General features: G+C 42.6%; 1 protein-coding gene across 8 annotated transcripts in view; it reads left to right on the top strand.

Moving 5' to 3' along the window:
* Positions 1-17,913, top strand: part of tiam1a (TIAM Rac1 associated GEF 1a) — a 303,246-nt gene that overhangs the window by 183,696 nt on the left and 101,637 nt on the right. For all 8 annotated transcript variants that reach the window (XM_041211695.1, XM_041211693.1, XM_041211698.1 and 5 more), the window contains one exon: positions 4,111-4,200. In XM_041211695.1, coding sequence (XP_041067629.1) covers positions 4,111-4,200 — 90 coding nt within the window. The remainder of the gene's footprint in view (positions 1-4,110; positions 4,201-17,913) is intronic.

Raw genomic sequence — 17,913 nt, 5'->3', positions numbered from 1 at the left:
ACATTTAACCAGCAATTTCTGGAAAAAAAAAGCACACGCTTAAAAACTTACTTTAATGTCGAGCCAGGAGGAAACTGCACTGTGGACCTGCAGTGGCCCATGAGCGCCCCTCCAGTTTGCATTCCACTGCCCCCCAATCTGTACTCCCCTCCGACTTACCCAAGGGCAGTTGCCAGAGAAGCAAATGGCCTAAATTCTATCCAGTCACCTTGTGGAGCTGCTTCTTGAAGGCATAGCAAGCACTAGAGCTTGTCCCAATTGTTTCAGTGAAGTTCAGAATTAATTTCTGTTGAGCAGGCTTGTTTGGGCCTCCTTGTTCAGTTGTGCTGGAAGCATGTACACAGTTGTGCACCTCAGAGGCATTATTAGTGTAACTCTTTCGAGTACAAACACGTTTCCATCTGTTTTCAGATGAAGTTACATTGTTTCATAGTTTGCCATTGTGAGATTTGAACTCTTGATCTTGGGGTTACAAGCCCAGTACCATAACCACTTGGCTATTTAGGCCAAGCCTGCATTATTAGTGTAACCCCCAAGTGTCAAGATAGGCTCTCATTATTCGGCCATTGACCAGCACCTTATTAAAGAACACTTCAATTACAACTTTAGTTGTAATCATTACACAGTCTGAATACCTTCTAGTGTGTGGAACTGCTTTCTGAAAGATGTTCAACTTACTGCTGAACTCAAAGATCAATCTCAGTGAGCATCAGCTTCCATTAATGCTGCTGGCAAACAGATGTATCACTAAGCGATTGTCCTTCCAACAAGCTTTACTTTCTCTTGTGTAGACTCATGAGACTTCCAATGCAACAAGATTGACATAGATCCGGTTCTTTGTCACGGCGATAATAGATAGAACACAACATCTGGCAGTGGTGAATGCCATTTTGAACAAGCCATCTTGTTCAAACCCACATAATTGCTGTTTCAGATGGTTCTTATGATATAGATTTTGTTTAGAAACTCAAAATGAAGAGCAGCAGGAAGTGGAGAAGGATATATTTCTTACCATCCATTTCCCAGCCTCTCACCACCAAATTGGATAATTTCACACTTCGCTACATGCTCTCGCCCACTCACAACATGTTTATATCCCTCTGCAACTTCTTTGCATCCTCCTCGCTGCTTATTTTTGCACTTAACTTTGTATCATCAGCAAACTTGGATGCATTACATTCAGTTCCCTCATCTGAGACTTTAATATAGATTGTGAATAGCTGAAGCCCTAGTACTCATCCTTGCGGTACCCTGCTAGTTACATCCTACTCTCCCGAAAATGTCCCGTTTATTCCAACTCTGCTTTCTGTCCATTAGCCAATCCTCAGTTTAAGCTAGTGTCTTACTCCCAATCCCATGAGTTCTAACTTTATGTAATAACCCATCGTGTGGCACCTTATCAGATGTTCTTTGAAAATCCAAGTACACTGTGTCTACTAGTTCACTGATTCCCCTTTGTCCATTCGACTACTTACACCTCAAAAAACTCTATAACAGATTTGTCAAACATGATGTCCCTTTCATAAATCCACGTTGACCCTGCTTAATCATATGATTTTCTAAGTACATTGTTACCAGAATAATAGATTCTAGCATTTTGCCTACTACTGATGCTATGCTAACTGACCCTATAGTCCCCTGTTTTCTCTTCTTCTCCTTCCTTAAAAAGCAGGGTTTTATTTGCTACCTTACAATCCTTGGGAACTGTTCCGAACTGTAAGGAATCTGGACAATCAAAGCCAGTGCAACCACTATTTTTGCAGCTGCCCCTGTTAAAATCCTAAGAGCCAGATTGTCAGATCCAGGGGATTTCACCACCTTCTTTCAGTTGCTCCAGTACTGTTTATTTACTTGGACTGATTTCCTTAAATTCCTCATTCTCGCTTAAGTCTTCGTTCCCCATTGTTTCAGAACGATTTTCATGCCTTCTACTGTGAAGAGAGATACAAAGTAAGCATCTAATATCTCGGACAAAGTATGCGTCTAATATCTCCGCCACTTCCTTATTTTCCATTATAGTTTCACCTGTCTCTGCCTCTATTTTGCGTCATTTATTTTTAATAAATCTCTTCTTGTTTATATACCAAGAAGAATGTTTAAGACCTGTGTTTTTTGTCTCTTTCCTTATCAATTTTTTGGCTCCCCTTTCCTGAATTTTTCAACCCTGCAAACCCTCAGGTTTACTTCTCTTTTTGGCAACATTATAAATCCCTTGCTTTGATCTAATACCATCTTTAACTCCTTCTGTTGGCCATGGTTGTACCACTTTTTTTGTGGATTTTTGTGTCTTAAAACAATGTATATTTGCTGCAAATTACGTATTAATTCTTTAGATGCTAGACGTTCCTTGTTTACCATCATAATTTTTCATGTAGCTTCCCCATTTCCAAAAGGTGTTCAATAAGTTACCGCGTATAAGGCTATTTAATAAAGTGAGAGCCATGGTGTTGTGGTAGTGTATTAGCATGGATAGAGGATTGGCTAACTAATAGAGAACAGAGAGTTGGGATAAGGGGGGCATTTTCAGGATGGCAACCTATAACTGGCGGAATGCCACAGGGATCAGTGCTGGGGCCACAATTATTTACAATATATACTAATGACTTGGATGAGGGAAGTGAATGTACAATTGCCAAGTTTGCGGATGACACCAAAATCGGTGGGAAGGCAAGTGGTGAGGATGACACAGTCTGTAGAGAGATATAAACAGGTTAAGTGAGTGGGCAAAAACTTGGCAGATGGAATACAATGTGGGAAATTGTGAGGTTATGAACTTTGGCAGGAAGAATAGAAGAGCTGAATATTATTTAAATGGAGAAAGACTGCAGAAAGCTACAACGCAGAGGGATTTGGGAGTCCTCGTGCATGAATCCCAAAAAGCTAACATACAAGTTCTGCAGCTGATAGTTAAAGCAAATGGAATGTTGGCCTTTATTTTAAATGGAATGAAGTATAAAAATAGGGAAGTCTTACTAAAACTATACAAGGCACTAGTTAGACCACACCTAGAATACTGTGAACAATTTTGATCCGCTTATCTAAGGAAAGATATACTGGCATTGGAGGCAGTCCAGAGAAGGTTCTCTAGGTTGATCCTGGGTGTGGAGGGATTTTCTGATGAGGAGAGGTTAAGTAGGTTGGGCCTGTACTCATTATAGTTTAGAAGAATGAGACGCAACCTTATTGACACATTTAAGATTCTTAGGGGGCTTGACAGAGTAGATGCTGAGAGGTTGTTTCCCTTGTGGGAGAGTCTAGGACCAGAGGGCATAATCTAAGAGTAAGGGGTCGCCCATTTAAGACAGAGATGAGAAGGAATTTCTTCTCTGAGGCTAGTGAACCTGTGGAATTCTTTACCGCAGAGGGCTGTAGAGGCTGGGTCGTTAAGTATATTCAAGGTGGAGATAGGCAGATTTTTAATCAGTAAGGGAATCAAGGGTTATGGGGGAAAGACAGGAAAGTGGAGCTGAGGATTATCAGATCAGCCATGATCTCACTGAATGGCAGAGCAGACTCGATGGGCTGAATGGCCTACTTCTGCTCCTACATCTTATGGTCTTATAGTCAACTCACTCCTCATACCTATGTAGTATGTTTTATTTAAATTTAAGACCCTGATTTCAAACTTAAAGAGCAACTATATGGCCATTAAAGACCAAACATCAGCTTCACTTATTAGCATTTTCTATGATAGTTTGGGTAGAAATGATGTAATTAATGTGAGCAAGACCTCTGTACCTGCTCCACACCGCACCCGCTCCCTCACCCACCCCCCCTGCCCCACTAAAAGAAAAATTTTAAAAAAATTAAATGCATGCATGTGTTCAGTTAGATGAGGATTACAATTTGTAGACTCGATTAACTTTAGCTCAACCACTAGCAAACAGTGCAGATAAGCATGACAATAGATCAGGGACAACTCCCTTACCAATGTGGGTGATATCAGACCTGATGCAAACCTATAATTGATTAATTAGTCCAGGCCTCGGGATTAATAGACCAGTAATGTAACCACTATGCTGCCTTATTCCTATGTTTGTTAAATCATTTGTTTATTTTTCAGCAGTGTTTAACTTTATTTATATAATATGTATCTCTTTCTCTGTTTAGGATTTTGTGTGTCTTTAGTTGAAGAAGAGGGATCACACCAGCAAATGATTATTACTGATGTAAAAGAAGGAGGCCTGGCTTCATTGAAAGGTACTCTGGTTCTCTTCACACATTTTTTTAGCTTTAAAGCTTTGAAATGCTTTTCATTTTGTCTGCCTGTTGCAAAGATCATTTGCACTTTCATTTTATCTGGCATGGCGCGGAAACTGAGTATTGCTTGCTTAGAATTTGTCCTTTATATATTTTGGAAAGATTTGGGGAAAATGCAGCTTACTGACAAAACCAGTCTAAGTGTATGGTTATTGCTTTTTTGACTCAACTGCAGATACTTGCATAAAGCCAAGTTTTCAATCTGATACTTGCATTACTTTTCAGAAATAAATTCTTACATTCTTAATTTGATTCCTGTCTTAAGTTCATACCAGTATTTTTTATTCTGGTTATCATTCATGGTTTTTATCACTTTTAGCCTGATTGTAGTCCTGGGGAAGAACATATGGCTGAGGCACTAATTGGAGGAGAAAAGAAAGAGAAAGCCCTTGAATAAATTCTTATAGACAAAATTGAGAATCTGTCCTATTGAAGTTTCCACTGAATTTAGTAACTACTCATCAGAAAATTCCCAATTTGATGTTTCCCAACTTGATAAAGTCCTATCTGCGTCCTTTGCCAAAGACAAGTGTATTGTTAGTTGCATTATTTGCAAATCTCAATAATGTCATGAATTTTCTGTGCCTTGGCACATGCATCCTGAAGAATTGCCAAACAAATGCAACTTTATGCTGAGATATAAAGAGAAAAACTTAATGTTAGGAACCTGAAAGAAAACAGAAAGTTGTCGAAATACATAGCAAGAGCTGTCAACATCTCGAAATAGAAAAGGCCACAAAGTTTTGACAACAAATATAATCCTAATTTCTTGTAGCTGCACCTTCACTAGCCTTACACATGAATAGCCCCTTGGGCAATATACCAGAGAGTGCCTGATATTCATGAATTACTACCTTAATATAAAAACAACTTGCATTTAAACAGCATCTTTAACACAGTAAACATTGCAAGGCATTTCAAAGGAGTGTTAGCAAACAAAATTTGACATTGGGCACCTTAAGGAGATATTAGACAAGCCTTGGCCTTACCCATTCTGGCTCGGGGATCATTTCTTGTATCAAGTTAGCAACAGTAGACTGGAACTATTGAATTTCACCACTTTGATGTCTACCCTCTCACTCCAATCTTACCTTCTTTGCCTCCTGTACTCCACCAACCTGAGGATGATACCAAAGGATAGCTTGTATCTCAGCAAATGTTGATCTTTGGAAAGAGGGAGAGTGGTGCAGACAAACGTAATTGCACAGATGAAGAATCAATTAGTATTTTTTCTTTTGTTCATGTAGGTGCCACTAGCAAGATCAACATTTATTACCCCCCTAATTTCTGAGCCACTTTCTTGAGCTGCTGCAGTTTATCTCAAAGTACTGTTAGGTTCCAGAATTTTCACCCAGCAACAATAAATGAACGATGACTTGGAGAGGAACTTTGACATGGTAGTGTACCCAGTCATCTGCTACCTTTGTCCTTTTAGACTAGTGGAGGTGTGGGTGCTGTTAATGTGTGGGAGGTGAAGGTGCTGTTAATGAAGCCTTCATGAATTGCTGTAGTGCATTTAGTAAATGGTACACACTAGGGGAGGCATGGTTCACTGGTAGTGGAGGGAGTAAATGTTTAACATGATAGATAGTGGCTGATCAAGCAAGCTGGTTTGTCCTGGATGGTGTCCAGCTTATTGAGTGTTGTTGGGGCTGCACTCATCCAAACAAATGGAGAGTATTCCATCACACTCCTGATTTATACCTTGCAGTTGGTGGAAAGGCTCTTTGCACCTGGTACTAGGATAAATCTAGAGGGGTTGGGAAAGCGAAGGCAGGAAAAGGATTTTCAAAGAGGCAGTTTCTCATGAAATAAAGTATACGGGATTGTCCTTACCTGGCTCCAGATGTCTTGGAGTAAAGAAAATGGCCAATACCAGCACCAATGTTGTAATAGGTGGAAGGACAAAGGTAAATTATGAATTGGAAAGCAAATTGGTGTAGGAGTGGGAGGAGCGGGAGCTTTTTCAAAGGGAGGAAGGTAAATTTTATAGGATTAGAGATAAGTTGTGAAGCGGAAACAAGGAAGTTATCAAAATTAACCATATAATTGATGCTACCTTTGAGCTAGCAAGGCGATGTGAGATGCCATGGAAATCAACTTATATGAAAGACGAGTTTATATGAGAACAAGAGAGCCAAAGGAAGAGGAAGTGAGGGGGATTAAGGTGAAGGTTGAAGTCACCAACAATATGTGGACAAAAATAGAATTACCTGGAAAAACTCAGCAGGTCTGGCAGCATCGGTGGAGAAGAAACGAGTTGACGTTTCGAGTCCTCATGACCCTTCAACAGAACTTGAGTTCGAGTTGGACTCGAACTCAAGTTCTGTCGAAGGGTCATGAGGACTCGGAACGTCAACTCTTTTCTTCTCCGCCGATGCTGCCAGACCTGCTGAGTTTTTCCAGGTAATTCTATGTTAGTTTTGGATTTCCAGCATCCGCAGTTTTTTTGTTTTTATTTTTGTTTTTAACAATATGTGGGCGTTTGGCACAAAGACTAAATGGGTGTAAAGAGCAAACATCTAGACAAGAAAGTTATAGAATTGGGAGTGGGTTGATGGCAGGATCATTGCATGAGAGGTGGGAAGAAGTTGAGGTGCTCAAATAAGGAAGAAGTGCTTGAGAGGTGGGGGAGATGATGACATTGGCCTTGACAATAAAAAATACAATGTAGCTGCAACAGTTATGGCACATGATGAATCATGCATCTAAACAAAAGTGAAGGGAAAGCCATTCCAGGCTATGAATCAGGTTCCCATCAGTGTCAGAATGTCAATAATTGATCACCAATGGAGTTGTGAATGAGCCTTGTTTGTGAGAGGGTAAATGTTCTTGAGGGAATATATGATGTGTCTGATGTACCAGCAGAGGAAGGAGGCAGTGTAAGGTGAAGGGTGGACAGGGAGGAGGTGAGAGATGTTAACTGCCAGGAGGCATGCAGTGTAGGATGATTGCTGGGAACAAGAGATGAGACAGTTTGCATTGCTATTCTGCAAGAGATTGAGACAGGTGCCACAATAGGTTTCGTGAAGAATATTGAGACATGAGAGAGGTCTTGAGCTTGAGCCAAGAACGGTAGCAGAGGTGGGTTAATAGGAGACTGTTAGGGATATGCTGCTGAAAGAAAAGACTGGAAGGCCAGATTGAGAACATAGAATAGGTATGTCATATGGACAGTAAAAAAAAGGGGGGGTGGCGGTGGTGGGGGGCACGGTGGAATAAGGCAGCAGAGTCATGGTAGCACCAAAAATGCGCACTCGGAGGGTATGTAGTGGCCTGGAGGGAAACTTAAACTGCATTGACAGGCAACAGAGAGTTTAGAAAAGCAAGTAATTCCTTAGAATGAAGATTTGAAAAGTAAAGTAACCAGTGCACTAGTTGAGACCAGGTTATTTTGAGGGTTAAGCACCAAGGCTGTAATGATCATTGGTGAGGTTCATATTAGTTGCTGAGTGATGGTGGCCCTGTGAATGAGAGTCGTGTAGTTAGATTGTGATGTTATCTTCAATGGGCATGCTCTGTCTCTTTGTTAATTTTAATTCTTGCTATACGTTCTCCTAATTCTTTTTACTGCTCAGCCTTATCCTTTTGGGTTCCACAACAAATGTAGTTTTCCTGCTCAAAAGACAATTGGAAACACCAATCCAGTTGCAAGTTCCAAATTACAGCAAATACTGATTTCATTCATAAACCTTGGGCAATATACAATTCTAATCTTTTAGAAACAGACATTTCCCTGGAAGTCGATCATATGGATCAAAATGAATGTCAGCTGAGCACAGCACAGACAATGAAGCATGCAAGACTCACACTGCTTCTGTGAAACTGCCTGGAGGGGAAATACTGAATGGAACCTTTTTGTTCTGTAATGCTATTGCCTGCTATCTTTGGAGTACTGGCAGTAGTACCCCATTGTGATTTCCTACTTAATAGTGATTGAAATTTGTGTTCAGCTTAGCGTGTAGTGGAATCTTGTTTCATCATGAAAACTACAAGAATTCAGGCCATTCTTTCATGCAGAGGCTGGAGAGCAACAACGTTGTGGTTACAGTGATCCTTTCAGGTCTCTAATTAATGAATTCCAATCCATTGGCTGAATGGACAGTTTCAGCATGCTGCCTAAAAATAAATAGGGATGAATTTCTGGGACATTCTCCCATTCATCAGACTTGACTTTGGAAGATTTTCAGGAACCCTGGAAAACAACATAGACACAATTTGGGTCCCGAGAGCAACATGAGATGAAAACCCCAAGCTGTGTAATTGTGATAAATACCAAAAGTATTGAAAATACTCAGTAGGCCAGGTATCCTCTGTGTTGCGAGAAACAGAGTTAATATTTCAGGTCAATGATCTTTCCTCAGAACTAGAAAAGGTTAAAGTTATAGTGAGCATTAATTGGAAAAGAGGCAACAATCGTGATATGGGATTAATCTATATCTGTTCTTCTGATGCGGGCAAGATATCAGCTTTGTGCTGTTTGCTAATTTATATGATACAGGCAGCATTCTTTGGCAGGGGTCCCAAAATTGGGAGAGCACCACATACATTTAGCTTTTAGCACACTTTAAAGGGTGGTGCATAGTGGCTGGAGCAAGTGCTGAAAGTCCTTGTGGAGCTATTCTGGCATGGAAGAAGGCATGATAATGGCACAACATGTTGGCAAGGGGCCTGCAAGATTTCTTATAGCACTAAAGGCCTTGATCAAGGGGCTGCGGAAGGGGAGATATTGGCTCTATCCACACAAGGACAAGAGACAGTGGAACCAGATAATGCCAGGGATCAAGCCCTGAGGACATGGATTCAGTACTGCATAATGTTCAAAGACCTCACACTAGTGGTCAAGTTCAGTGAATGCATGTTCAAATGTGATATCCCACCAATACCATTAGCCTCAGCAACCGCTCAGTACACCACAGCCCCATCACCAACCAACACTGTCAATCAACCTGAATTCATACCTAACATTCGTAGCTTTACCTCACCCTTACATACTCCGCTGCAAACCTCACACCTCACACCTATATCTCATAGCTTGCACACACTGCCAACTGTTCAACCATGAAAGCCAGGTCACCATAAAGATTGTATCACACTTGACGGCAAATTTCCTTCTCTTTTATTGGACCAAGTAGAGCACAACTGGAGGAAGGCGGTGCTTATCAGAGGCTAACAAGTGCAGCTGCTTAACCTGATGGAGGAGTTGGTGCTGATTATCATTGCTGCAGCTATTGCTGAGGCCATGACCAGCAGTGGGCCTGAAAAGATAAAGATGATATTACAGAATCACAGTGCAGAAGAGGCCCTTCGGCCCATCGAGTCGGCACCGACACGTGAGAAATACATGACCTACCTACCTAATCCCATTTACCAGCACTTGGCCCATAGCCTTGAATGTTATGACATGCCAAGTATTCATCCAGGTACTTTTTAAAGGATGCGGCGAAGAGCAGTCGGAAACCAGGCGATTGGGAAGCCTACAAAGAGCAACAGAGGACAATTAAAAAAGAAATAAGGAGGGAGAAGATTAAATATGAGGGTAAACTAGTCAGTAATATAAAAGAAGTTTGCAAGAGTTTTTTTAGATATATAAAGGGTAAGAGAGAGGCAAAAGTGGACATTGGGCTGCTGGAAAATGACACTGGAGAAGTAGTAGAGGGGAACAAAGAAATGGTGGAGGAACTGAATAGGTACTTTGCATCACTCTTAACGGTGAAAGACACGAGTAACATCCCCAAAGTTCAAGAGAGTCGGGGGTGTGCAGAGGTGAGTATGGTGGCCATTACCAAGGAGAAGGTGCTAGGAAAACTGAAAGGTCTGAAGGTGGATAAATCACCTGGACCAGATGGATTACACCCCAGAGTTCTGAAGGAGATAGCTGACAAGATAGTGGAGGCGTTAGTGGTGATCTTTAAGGAATCACTGGAGTCAGGGATCCATAGGACTGGAAAATCGCTAATGTAACCCCCCTGTTTAAGAAGGGAGTGAGGCAAAAGACGTGAAATTACAGGCCGATTAGCCTGACGCCGGTCGTTGGTAAGATTTTAGAGTCCATTATTAAGGAAAAGGTTTCAGAATACTTGGAAGTGCATTGTAAAATAGGGCAGTCAGCATGTTTTCAAAAAATATCAATTTTTTTATTTTTGCATTATGGCCATTATAGAATAAACATTCCCAGCCAATATATAAATCAAAGCATGCCATATTACATGCAAACATCTATTAATCATCCTCAAGCATTTCTTAATGCCTAGCTCCTACAGTGTTACCCCAGTGACTGCAGCATAGATTTTAAGAAAGTTGCTCAATTTCAATGGAAACTGCAGATGACCTTGGAGGCCACTTTCAAAAAGCTCTGGCCAAGAAAAATTGTTGCGGACTTTACCATCTCAGCATGTGCAGCACCAATCTGCAAGAATTTCATTGTGCATCCCCACCAGCCTTTTTCTGTAGGCTGCCTCATTTGCAGTGCTGTTCTGAATCCTCTGCAGTGTAACTCATGTTTGACCTTGCCCTCTGCCTCGCCATGTGCAGATCCTGTCTCTGTGCTATCCTTTAAATCTGGTTTTTGCTTCTAAGAGCACCCCACCCCATAATTCTAAACATTCCATGGACTCCCTACATCACAAAACAAGTAGTTTTTCGGTATAAAATTAGTTATACAATTAAACATGTTTATTAATTATTTTTGTTGTTTAGTTAATGTGAAACTTACTTCTGGTTCTGAGCAACAATTCTGCCAAGACCTAGAGATCTAAACTACTAGCTACTGTTACCAACATTGGATAGCACGGGACGGTTATGTTATAAAAAGCCTCCTTTAACTTGAGAAAAATGTTGATAGGGAGATGGTGGTTTTATCAAACCTCTTCCCAAAGATAAGCCCATGTGATCTGGTTGTCATGGGGAAGAAAACCAAAATATATTGAAATATCGAGTGACAGTTTTCACATCGTGAAACAGAAATAGATTTTGAACAGATCTAGCAACTCGAGCATCCATGAGGTGCTGTGGGTCATCAGCAGCAGCAGAATTGCACTTAGCCACAATCTGTAACATCATGGCCCGGCATATCTCCCATTCTACCATTACCATCAAGCCAGGGGATCAACCCTAGTTCATGAAGACTGCAGGAGGGTATGCCAGGAGCAGCATCAGTCATACCTAAAAATGAGGTATCAACCTGGTGAAGCTACATCACAGGACTACTTGCGTGCCAAGCAGTAAGTGACATATTGAAACAATGGATCAGATCTAAGCTCTGCAGTCCTGCCACATCCAGTCATAAATGGTGTTGGACAATTAATAACTCACCGGAAGAGGAGGCTCCACAAGTATTCCCATCCTTAATGATGGTGGAGCCCAACACATCAATGCAAAAGATAAGACTGAAGCATTTGCAACAATCTTCAGCCAGAAGTGCCAAGTGAATGATCCATCTCTGTCTCCTCTGATAGTCCCCAGCATCACAGATGCCAGTCTTCAGCCAATTAGATTCACTTCACATGGTATCAAGAAACGGTTGAAGGCACGGGATACTGCATAGGCTATGGGCCCTGACAATAGTCCGGCAACAGAACTGAAGACTTGTACTCCAGAACTAGCTGTGCCCCCAGCCAAGCTGTTCCACTGGCATCTACACGGCAGTGTGGAAAATTGCTCGAGTATGTCCTGTACACACAAAAAGCAGGACAAATCCAATCTGGCCAATTACCACTCCATCAGTCTACTCTCGATTATCAGTAAAGTGATGGAAGGGGTCATCAACAGTGTTATCAAGTGGCACTTGCTTAGCAATAACCTGCTCACTGACACTCAGTTTGGGTTCCACCAAGGCCCCCTCAGCTTCTGACCTCATTACAGCCGTGGTTCAAACACGGACAGAAGAGCCGAACTGCAGAAGTGAGGTGAGAGTGACTGCCCTTGGCATCAAGGCAGCATCTGACGGAGTGTGGTATCAAGGAGCCCTAGCAAAACTGGAGTCAGTGGGAATGAGGGGAAACTCTGTGCTGGTTGGATTCACACCTTGCACAAAGGAAGATTGTTGTGGTTGTTGGAGGTCAAACATCTCAGTTCCAGGACATCACTACAACAGTTCCCCTGGGTAGTGTCCAAGGCTCAACCATCATCAGCTGCTTCATCAATGACTTTCCTTCCATCATAAGGTCAGAAGTGAGGATATTTGCTGATGATTGTATAATGTTCAGTATCATTCAAGACAACTCAGATATTGAAGCTGTCCCTGTCCATAAGCAGCAGGATATGGGCAATATCCAAGCTTGAGCTGACAAGTGGCAAGTAACATTCACGCCACACAAGTGCCAGGCAATAACCATCTTCAACAAGAGAGAATCTAACCTTCGCCCTTTGACAATCAATGGCATTGCCATTGCTGAATCCCCCACTATGAACACCTGAGGGTTCCCATTGACAAGAAAATACTGTAACTCACCTCTTGACTCCCCAAAGCCTGTCCACCATCTACAAGGTTAAAGTCAGATGTGTGATGAAATACTCTCCACTTGTCCGGATGAGTGCAGCACCAACTCGAGAAACTTGACAGCATCCAGGACAAAGACGGTTGATTGGCACCCCTTCCACAAGCATTCACTCCCTCCATTACCGACAAACAGTGGCAGCAGTGTGCACCATTTACAAGATACACTGCAGAAACTCACCAAGGCTCCTTAGGCAGCACCTTCCAAACCCATAACTGCAACATCCAGAAGGACAAGGGCAGTAAATACATGGGAACGCCACCACCTGGGAGTTCTTCTTGAAGCCATGCACCATCCTGATTTGAAAATATATCATCATTCCTTCACTGTTGCTGGGTCAAAATCCTGGCACTCCCTCCCTACCTACACCACAGGGACTGCAGCACTTCAAGAAGGCAGCTCACCACCCCCACCTCAAGGGCAATTAGGAATGGGCCTAGCCAGCAACGCTCACATCCCGTCAATGAAAAAAAAAAGGAACAGCTGCTTTTTGGAGGCACAAACACAAAGGAGAGAGAGAGAGAGAAAGCAGCTACTGCTGTGAAGAACAAGGTGAAATGTTTTTATGCTAGCTAAGCAGAATTATTTAAAAAGTTGGTTTCCTGAATGCAAAGGAGAGGGCAGAACAGATGGGACTTTTGGAGATTTAAGGAACAAGGAGTTGCTGAGGTGGGTTTTGCTAATGAAAGTCAGTTCTGGAATACTCTGGCTGAGTGGAACAATTTTCGAAGGACACTGGAAGATTTGACCTGGAGAAGCAGGGAGAAGTGAACCTGCTAGAAAGTTGGGAGTGTCTTGGGATTTAATCTTGTATTGCTACATATGTGCCAGAAGTGCAGTGCACAGAAAAAGGGGTTGTAAGAAGTGTCTCTGTTACATTAATTAGTTAATGCAGAAGTAACTTTTCTTTAGCTTGTTGTATTAGTTGCCCGTTAGGTTATGTTTGATCTGTGTTGATTATAGTTAGTTTGTTACATTAAAAGCCTTAAAGCATGAAATCTTGCCCTTTGATTATTTCTGTGAGTCACTGGAAAATTTATCTAAATTCATTTAAAGTTAATGGTTTTTTGGGGATTGTAACAATTCACAGTACAAGGACTCTTCCTGCTCAATAATTAGGTCCACAACCAAGTTATGAGATAGATTTCAGGGCAAAAGTCAACTCATTTCACAGCAGGTGAAAGCAAACTGTGATTGAGTAACCAAGGGGGAGAATCAATCCGAAGGTGAAGATAGCTTTCTGGACTTGGGTCCATATATTTCCCATGTCGCAGTTAGTGGTGAGTGGACCTGGTAAATGGCACTGGATTTAAACATCAAGGTAGTTGAAAACTTGACACCTGGTTTTGCGTAACCCCATCCAGTACGCTGAAGAAGGTTTTTCCATCTTATGGCTAAAGGAGAAACTCTGAGACTTGGGAGGACAGTTACTTGAGGCATTGCTAGTGGATAGATGGGAACACCATACCTGGAAGTTCACCTCGAAGCCACTCGCCATCCTAACTCGGAAATATATCACCTTTCCTTCACTGTCGCTGGGTCACACTCCTGGAACTCCCTCCCTAACAGCACTGTGTGTGTACCTATGCCACAGGGACTGCAGCACTTCAAGAAGGCAAGAAATAACCATCCCAGTGTCCTATATAGGGAAGCAATGTTGGTACACTGGTTGAACTTCAGTGGGATACTTGGGAACATTTGGAGGTCCATTACCCTTGTTTCTATCAACATGCACCTAAGATCTCTGCAGTCAGGACAATAGAATGTCAGTAAAGGATATAGTTTAAAAACCATATATGAAACCATCTATTTGTTTCTTGACATTGATTTACTAGACTGAAATCTCCATTGCTCTTCCCCAATTCTGCTTTGACACTGTAGTGTCAGGCTGTAGATGAGGCTGTGAGTATTTTCCTTTACTTGAAGGATCGAGGAATTTGAATTCTTGCTCTGTTCTCCGTCAGTATCTTTCCTTTCTTTATATGGAACTATCTCATTACACTTAATTTTGTTTCTCAGGGGCCATTGGGTTTGATGGCTCTTGTTCCACTGTTCTTACACTGTGGAAATAGAACAGTGATGTGAAAGATTTTTATCACCCTTTGACTGTAAATCTCAATGTTCTGTTGTGTGACATTGAGAAACACAATATAAATGGATGAACCTGAGCAACAGTTTTATTTGAAACAAAAACAGAAAATGCTAGAAAAGCTCAGCAGGTATAACAGGATATGTGGAGCGAAAAACAATTAACGTTTCGAGTCCGTATGACTCCTGTTCAGAGCTAAAGAGAAGTTTAATTTAGTTTAATTTGTCCCTTTTTGTTCACCAGACCCAACCATGCGGCCACCAACTGAAGTGAAATGCTCGTGGATCTCTACCCCTGTGTAATTCAGAGCAAGGAACAGTTGTGAAATCTGTTAGTGAATAAACTAGAAACTAAAATGATACTCAATGTGAGATCTCTATAGCTGCAGCTCCCAGGGAAGTCACTGGGTGGCAGCACCTTTCTGATGTCACTGATACTAAGCACTAATTTTTTTATCGCATCAGCCTTCCCGCGAACCCTTTGGTTGAAGGAAACCCTGCTCTAAATTACGCAGTGTTAGAATTTGAACTGTGGCTGTGAGTATGAAACGAGTGATGGTGCTGTGTTTTCATAATCACTGTCATCTTGCTGTTACTGTATTAACTAGGTAGGTTACACTTCCTGGGTACCTGAAAGGAAAAAGGCATGAGGGGCAGAATTTCATGCTCCCCTGCCGGTGAGTTTGCCGTTAAGGGATCCTGTAAAATTCCCTGGGTGGCTATCCTGCCCCACTCCTGCCCTCCCCAATATGCCTGCAATTTTACGTGGGGCGTGCAAGGCTTAAGGCAGCTTGCCTTCCCTTGCCCCAATTTAGGTACTTAAGCCACTTGCTGCTCTGCCTCAATTTTAAAGCTGACGGGAGGAGTTGAGGGGGCTGGAGGGAAGCCTGGCAAGTCACCTTGCTTGGACCTTGGGCAGGAATGGGGGAAGGGTCATCTCCCTCAAGGGCTTTCTTTCCACTTCGGGCATTCCAGTCCACTGCCCCCCCCACCTCCACAATGTCTGCCCACCTTGGGTTATCAACCCCCCCCACCCCCCCCCCCCCCCCCCCCCCCACTAACCTCTCCTTCAAGACACCCCCACCCTGGGCAGAGACCCCCACAGGCCTCACCTCCCCTCCACTCCCTGCCGTGTGACCCCTTGCATTTACCTGGCCCTGAGCTCTGGGACTTAGAATCTAGGAATTGCTTGTAGTTCCAATCCTGCCAACTGCTGCCACTGAGGTCTCTGAGGCTGAGCGAGGGGCAAAACTCTCATCTCCAGCCAATTTGTGTTCCTTGGAGAGTTAAATGGCTGTGGGGCTGCTGTGATTGGTGGTTATGTGCTCCTCGCCATCTCTTTGGGTGGTGGGATGGGAGACCCCACCATCCGTAAAGTCCCATCAAGGTGATTCAGGGAGGTGGTGAAAGTAAGAGGTGTATGTTTACACCATCTGCAGCTTGTAAATCAAAAGAGTGTGTGGGATGAGGGAGAGGTTAGCTGTGGGAAGGAGGATTAGGTATGAGGATACTGTCATTTTCTATAATTTTAGCCCTGCCGCTGACCATGGCCTCAGCCAAACCTCAATAATGACCTGTACCATTTTCCTCATAGGGGTCAGGATATTCAGGCATGGCTGTCCCTCTCCGGTTAGGTTCTGTTACCTCCAGTTCTGTGCCGCCATGTCCTGCAAGAGAGAGGGAAGTATATTTGTGAAAGTGTTGCAGTTTCTTTGGCTGATGAAGCTATCTTGGTTAAACCGCTGTCAGTGCAGCAATGCTAAGGTTGTGAGAGTGTGGAAGAGCACTTGAATGTCAATATGAGTCCTGATTGATAAAGATTGTTGGTAGGTGAGTGAAGGGGTTGTGGTATGTTGATCTGAGGCTACTCATGCAGTTGGTGGAATGCAGCATTTGAAGATGCATTCACTGACCATGACTGCTCATGTGAGGTTATTGAACTTCTTGAGGCACTGCATCCAGGTCCTTGAGACTTGACACCTTGCATTGGTCTCAATGACTATCTGGTTCTTTGCCCTCTAAACGTGTATCAGGATGTGCTCCTGGCCCCTTGAGGATACAGAACATCTCCTCCCTCTTTTTGCACTTTCTCCCTCAAGTGCATCATCTGGAAACCTTGGAACTGACTGTCTCTCAAATGGTGCTAATCTTTTCTCTTTCCAAAATCAGATTCAGCACCCATGGGACTGTTAGCACCTGCTCCAGCCACAATGTACGCCCCCGCCTCCACCTCCTTTAAGAGGTGCAGGCTAGTGGCTGATACTAGCTGCTCGCAATATTGCTTCTCTTCTTAGGCATCCAGTCAGTCAACAGAACAGTTAACATTGGCTGGGTGCTGAAATAACTTAAAACAGCAGGCAGCACTGAATTTGCATGCTGTCTGTGTTGCAGTCAACAGGCGTGAGTTAATCGAATGTCTTGATTCCCACATTCAGCTTCAGGGGGCTTTTGAATTTAGCCTCAAGAAACTTTAGAAGGATCAGATGTTGTGAATTTTGAAAAACATGACTCCTGCTAGCTGCATTAAGATTTCCTTTTACTGCCCTTTTCTTCCTTCCTCCAGCTAAATCTTTAAGCACATGGTTATGTTCCTCTTAGTTCCATGCACCATTATCTTTGTTGTAGAGCCAAATGCTCTTTTGAAAATCCATATAAACCACATCCACTCTATCCTTTACTTATCCACTCTGTGTTGAAAGAATTTTGTGAAATTGGTCAATTGGACCTGCCTTTCAGAAATCATTTCTGACTGGCCATATTTAACGTTTCTCTCAAAGTGCGCAGTAATTTCATTCTAAATTCTTGTCTCTAGTAGTTTATTAACAACTGAAGTAAGGTTATCTGGCCTCTGATTTTGCCACCTTATTCCTGTCTACTTTTTTTAAAGAGTTTTTTTCATTTTCTCAGGGGCTGAGGGCATCGCTCGCTAGGCCAGCATTTATTGCCCAACCGCAATTGAACTAATTGGTGGTGAGCTGCCACCTTGAAATGCTGCAGTCCATGTGTCCATGTGTTGTAGGAACACCCATAGTGTTGTTAGGAAGGGACTCCCAGCAACAGTGAAGGA

The sequence above is a fragment of the Carcharodon carcharias genome, chromosome 18, assembly GCF_017639515.1.
Source record: "Carcharodon carcharias isolate sCarCar2 chromosome 18, sCarCar2.pri, whole genome shotgun sequence".
NCBI lineage: Eukaryota > Metazoa > Chordata > Chondrichthyes > Lamniformes > Lamnidae > Carcharodon > Carcharodon carcharias.
This window is presented reverse-complemented; position numbering and strand designations above follow the sequence as displayed.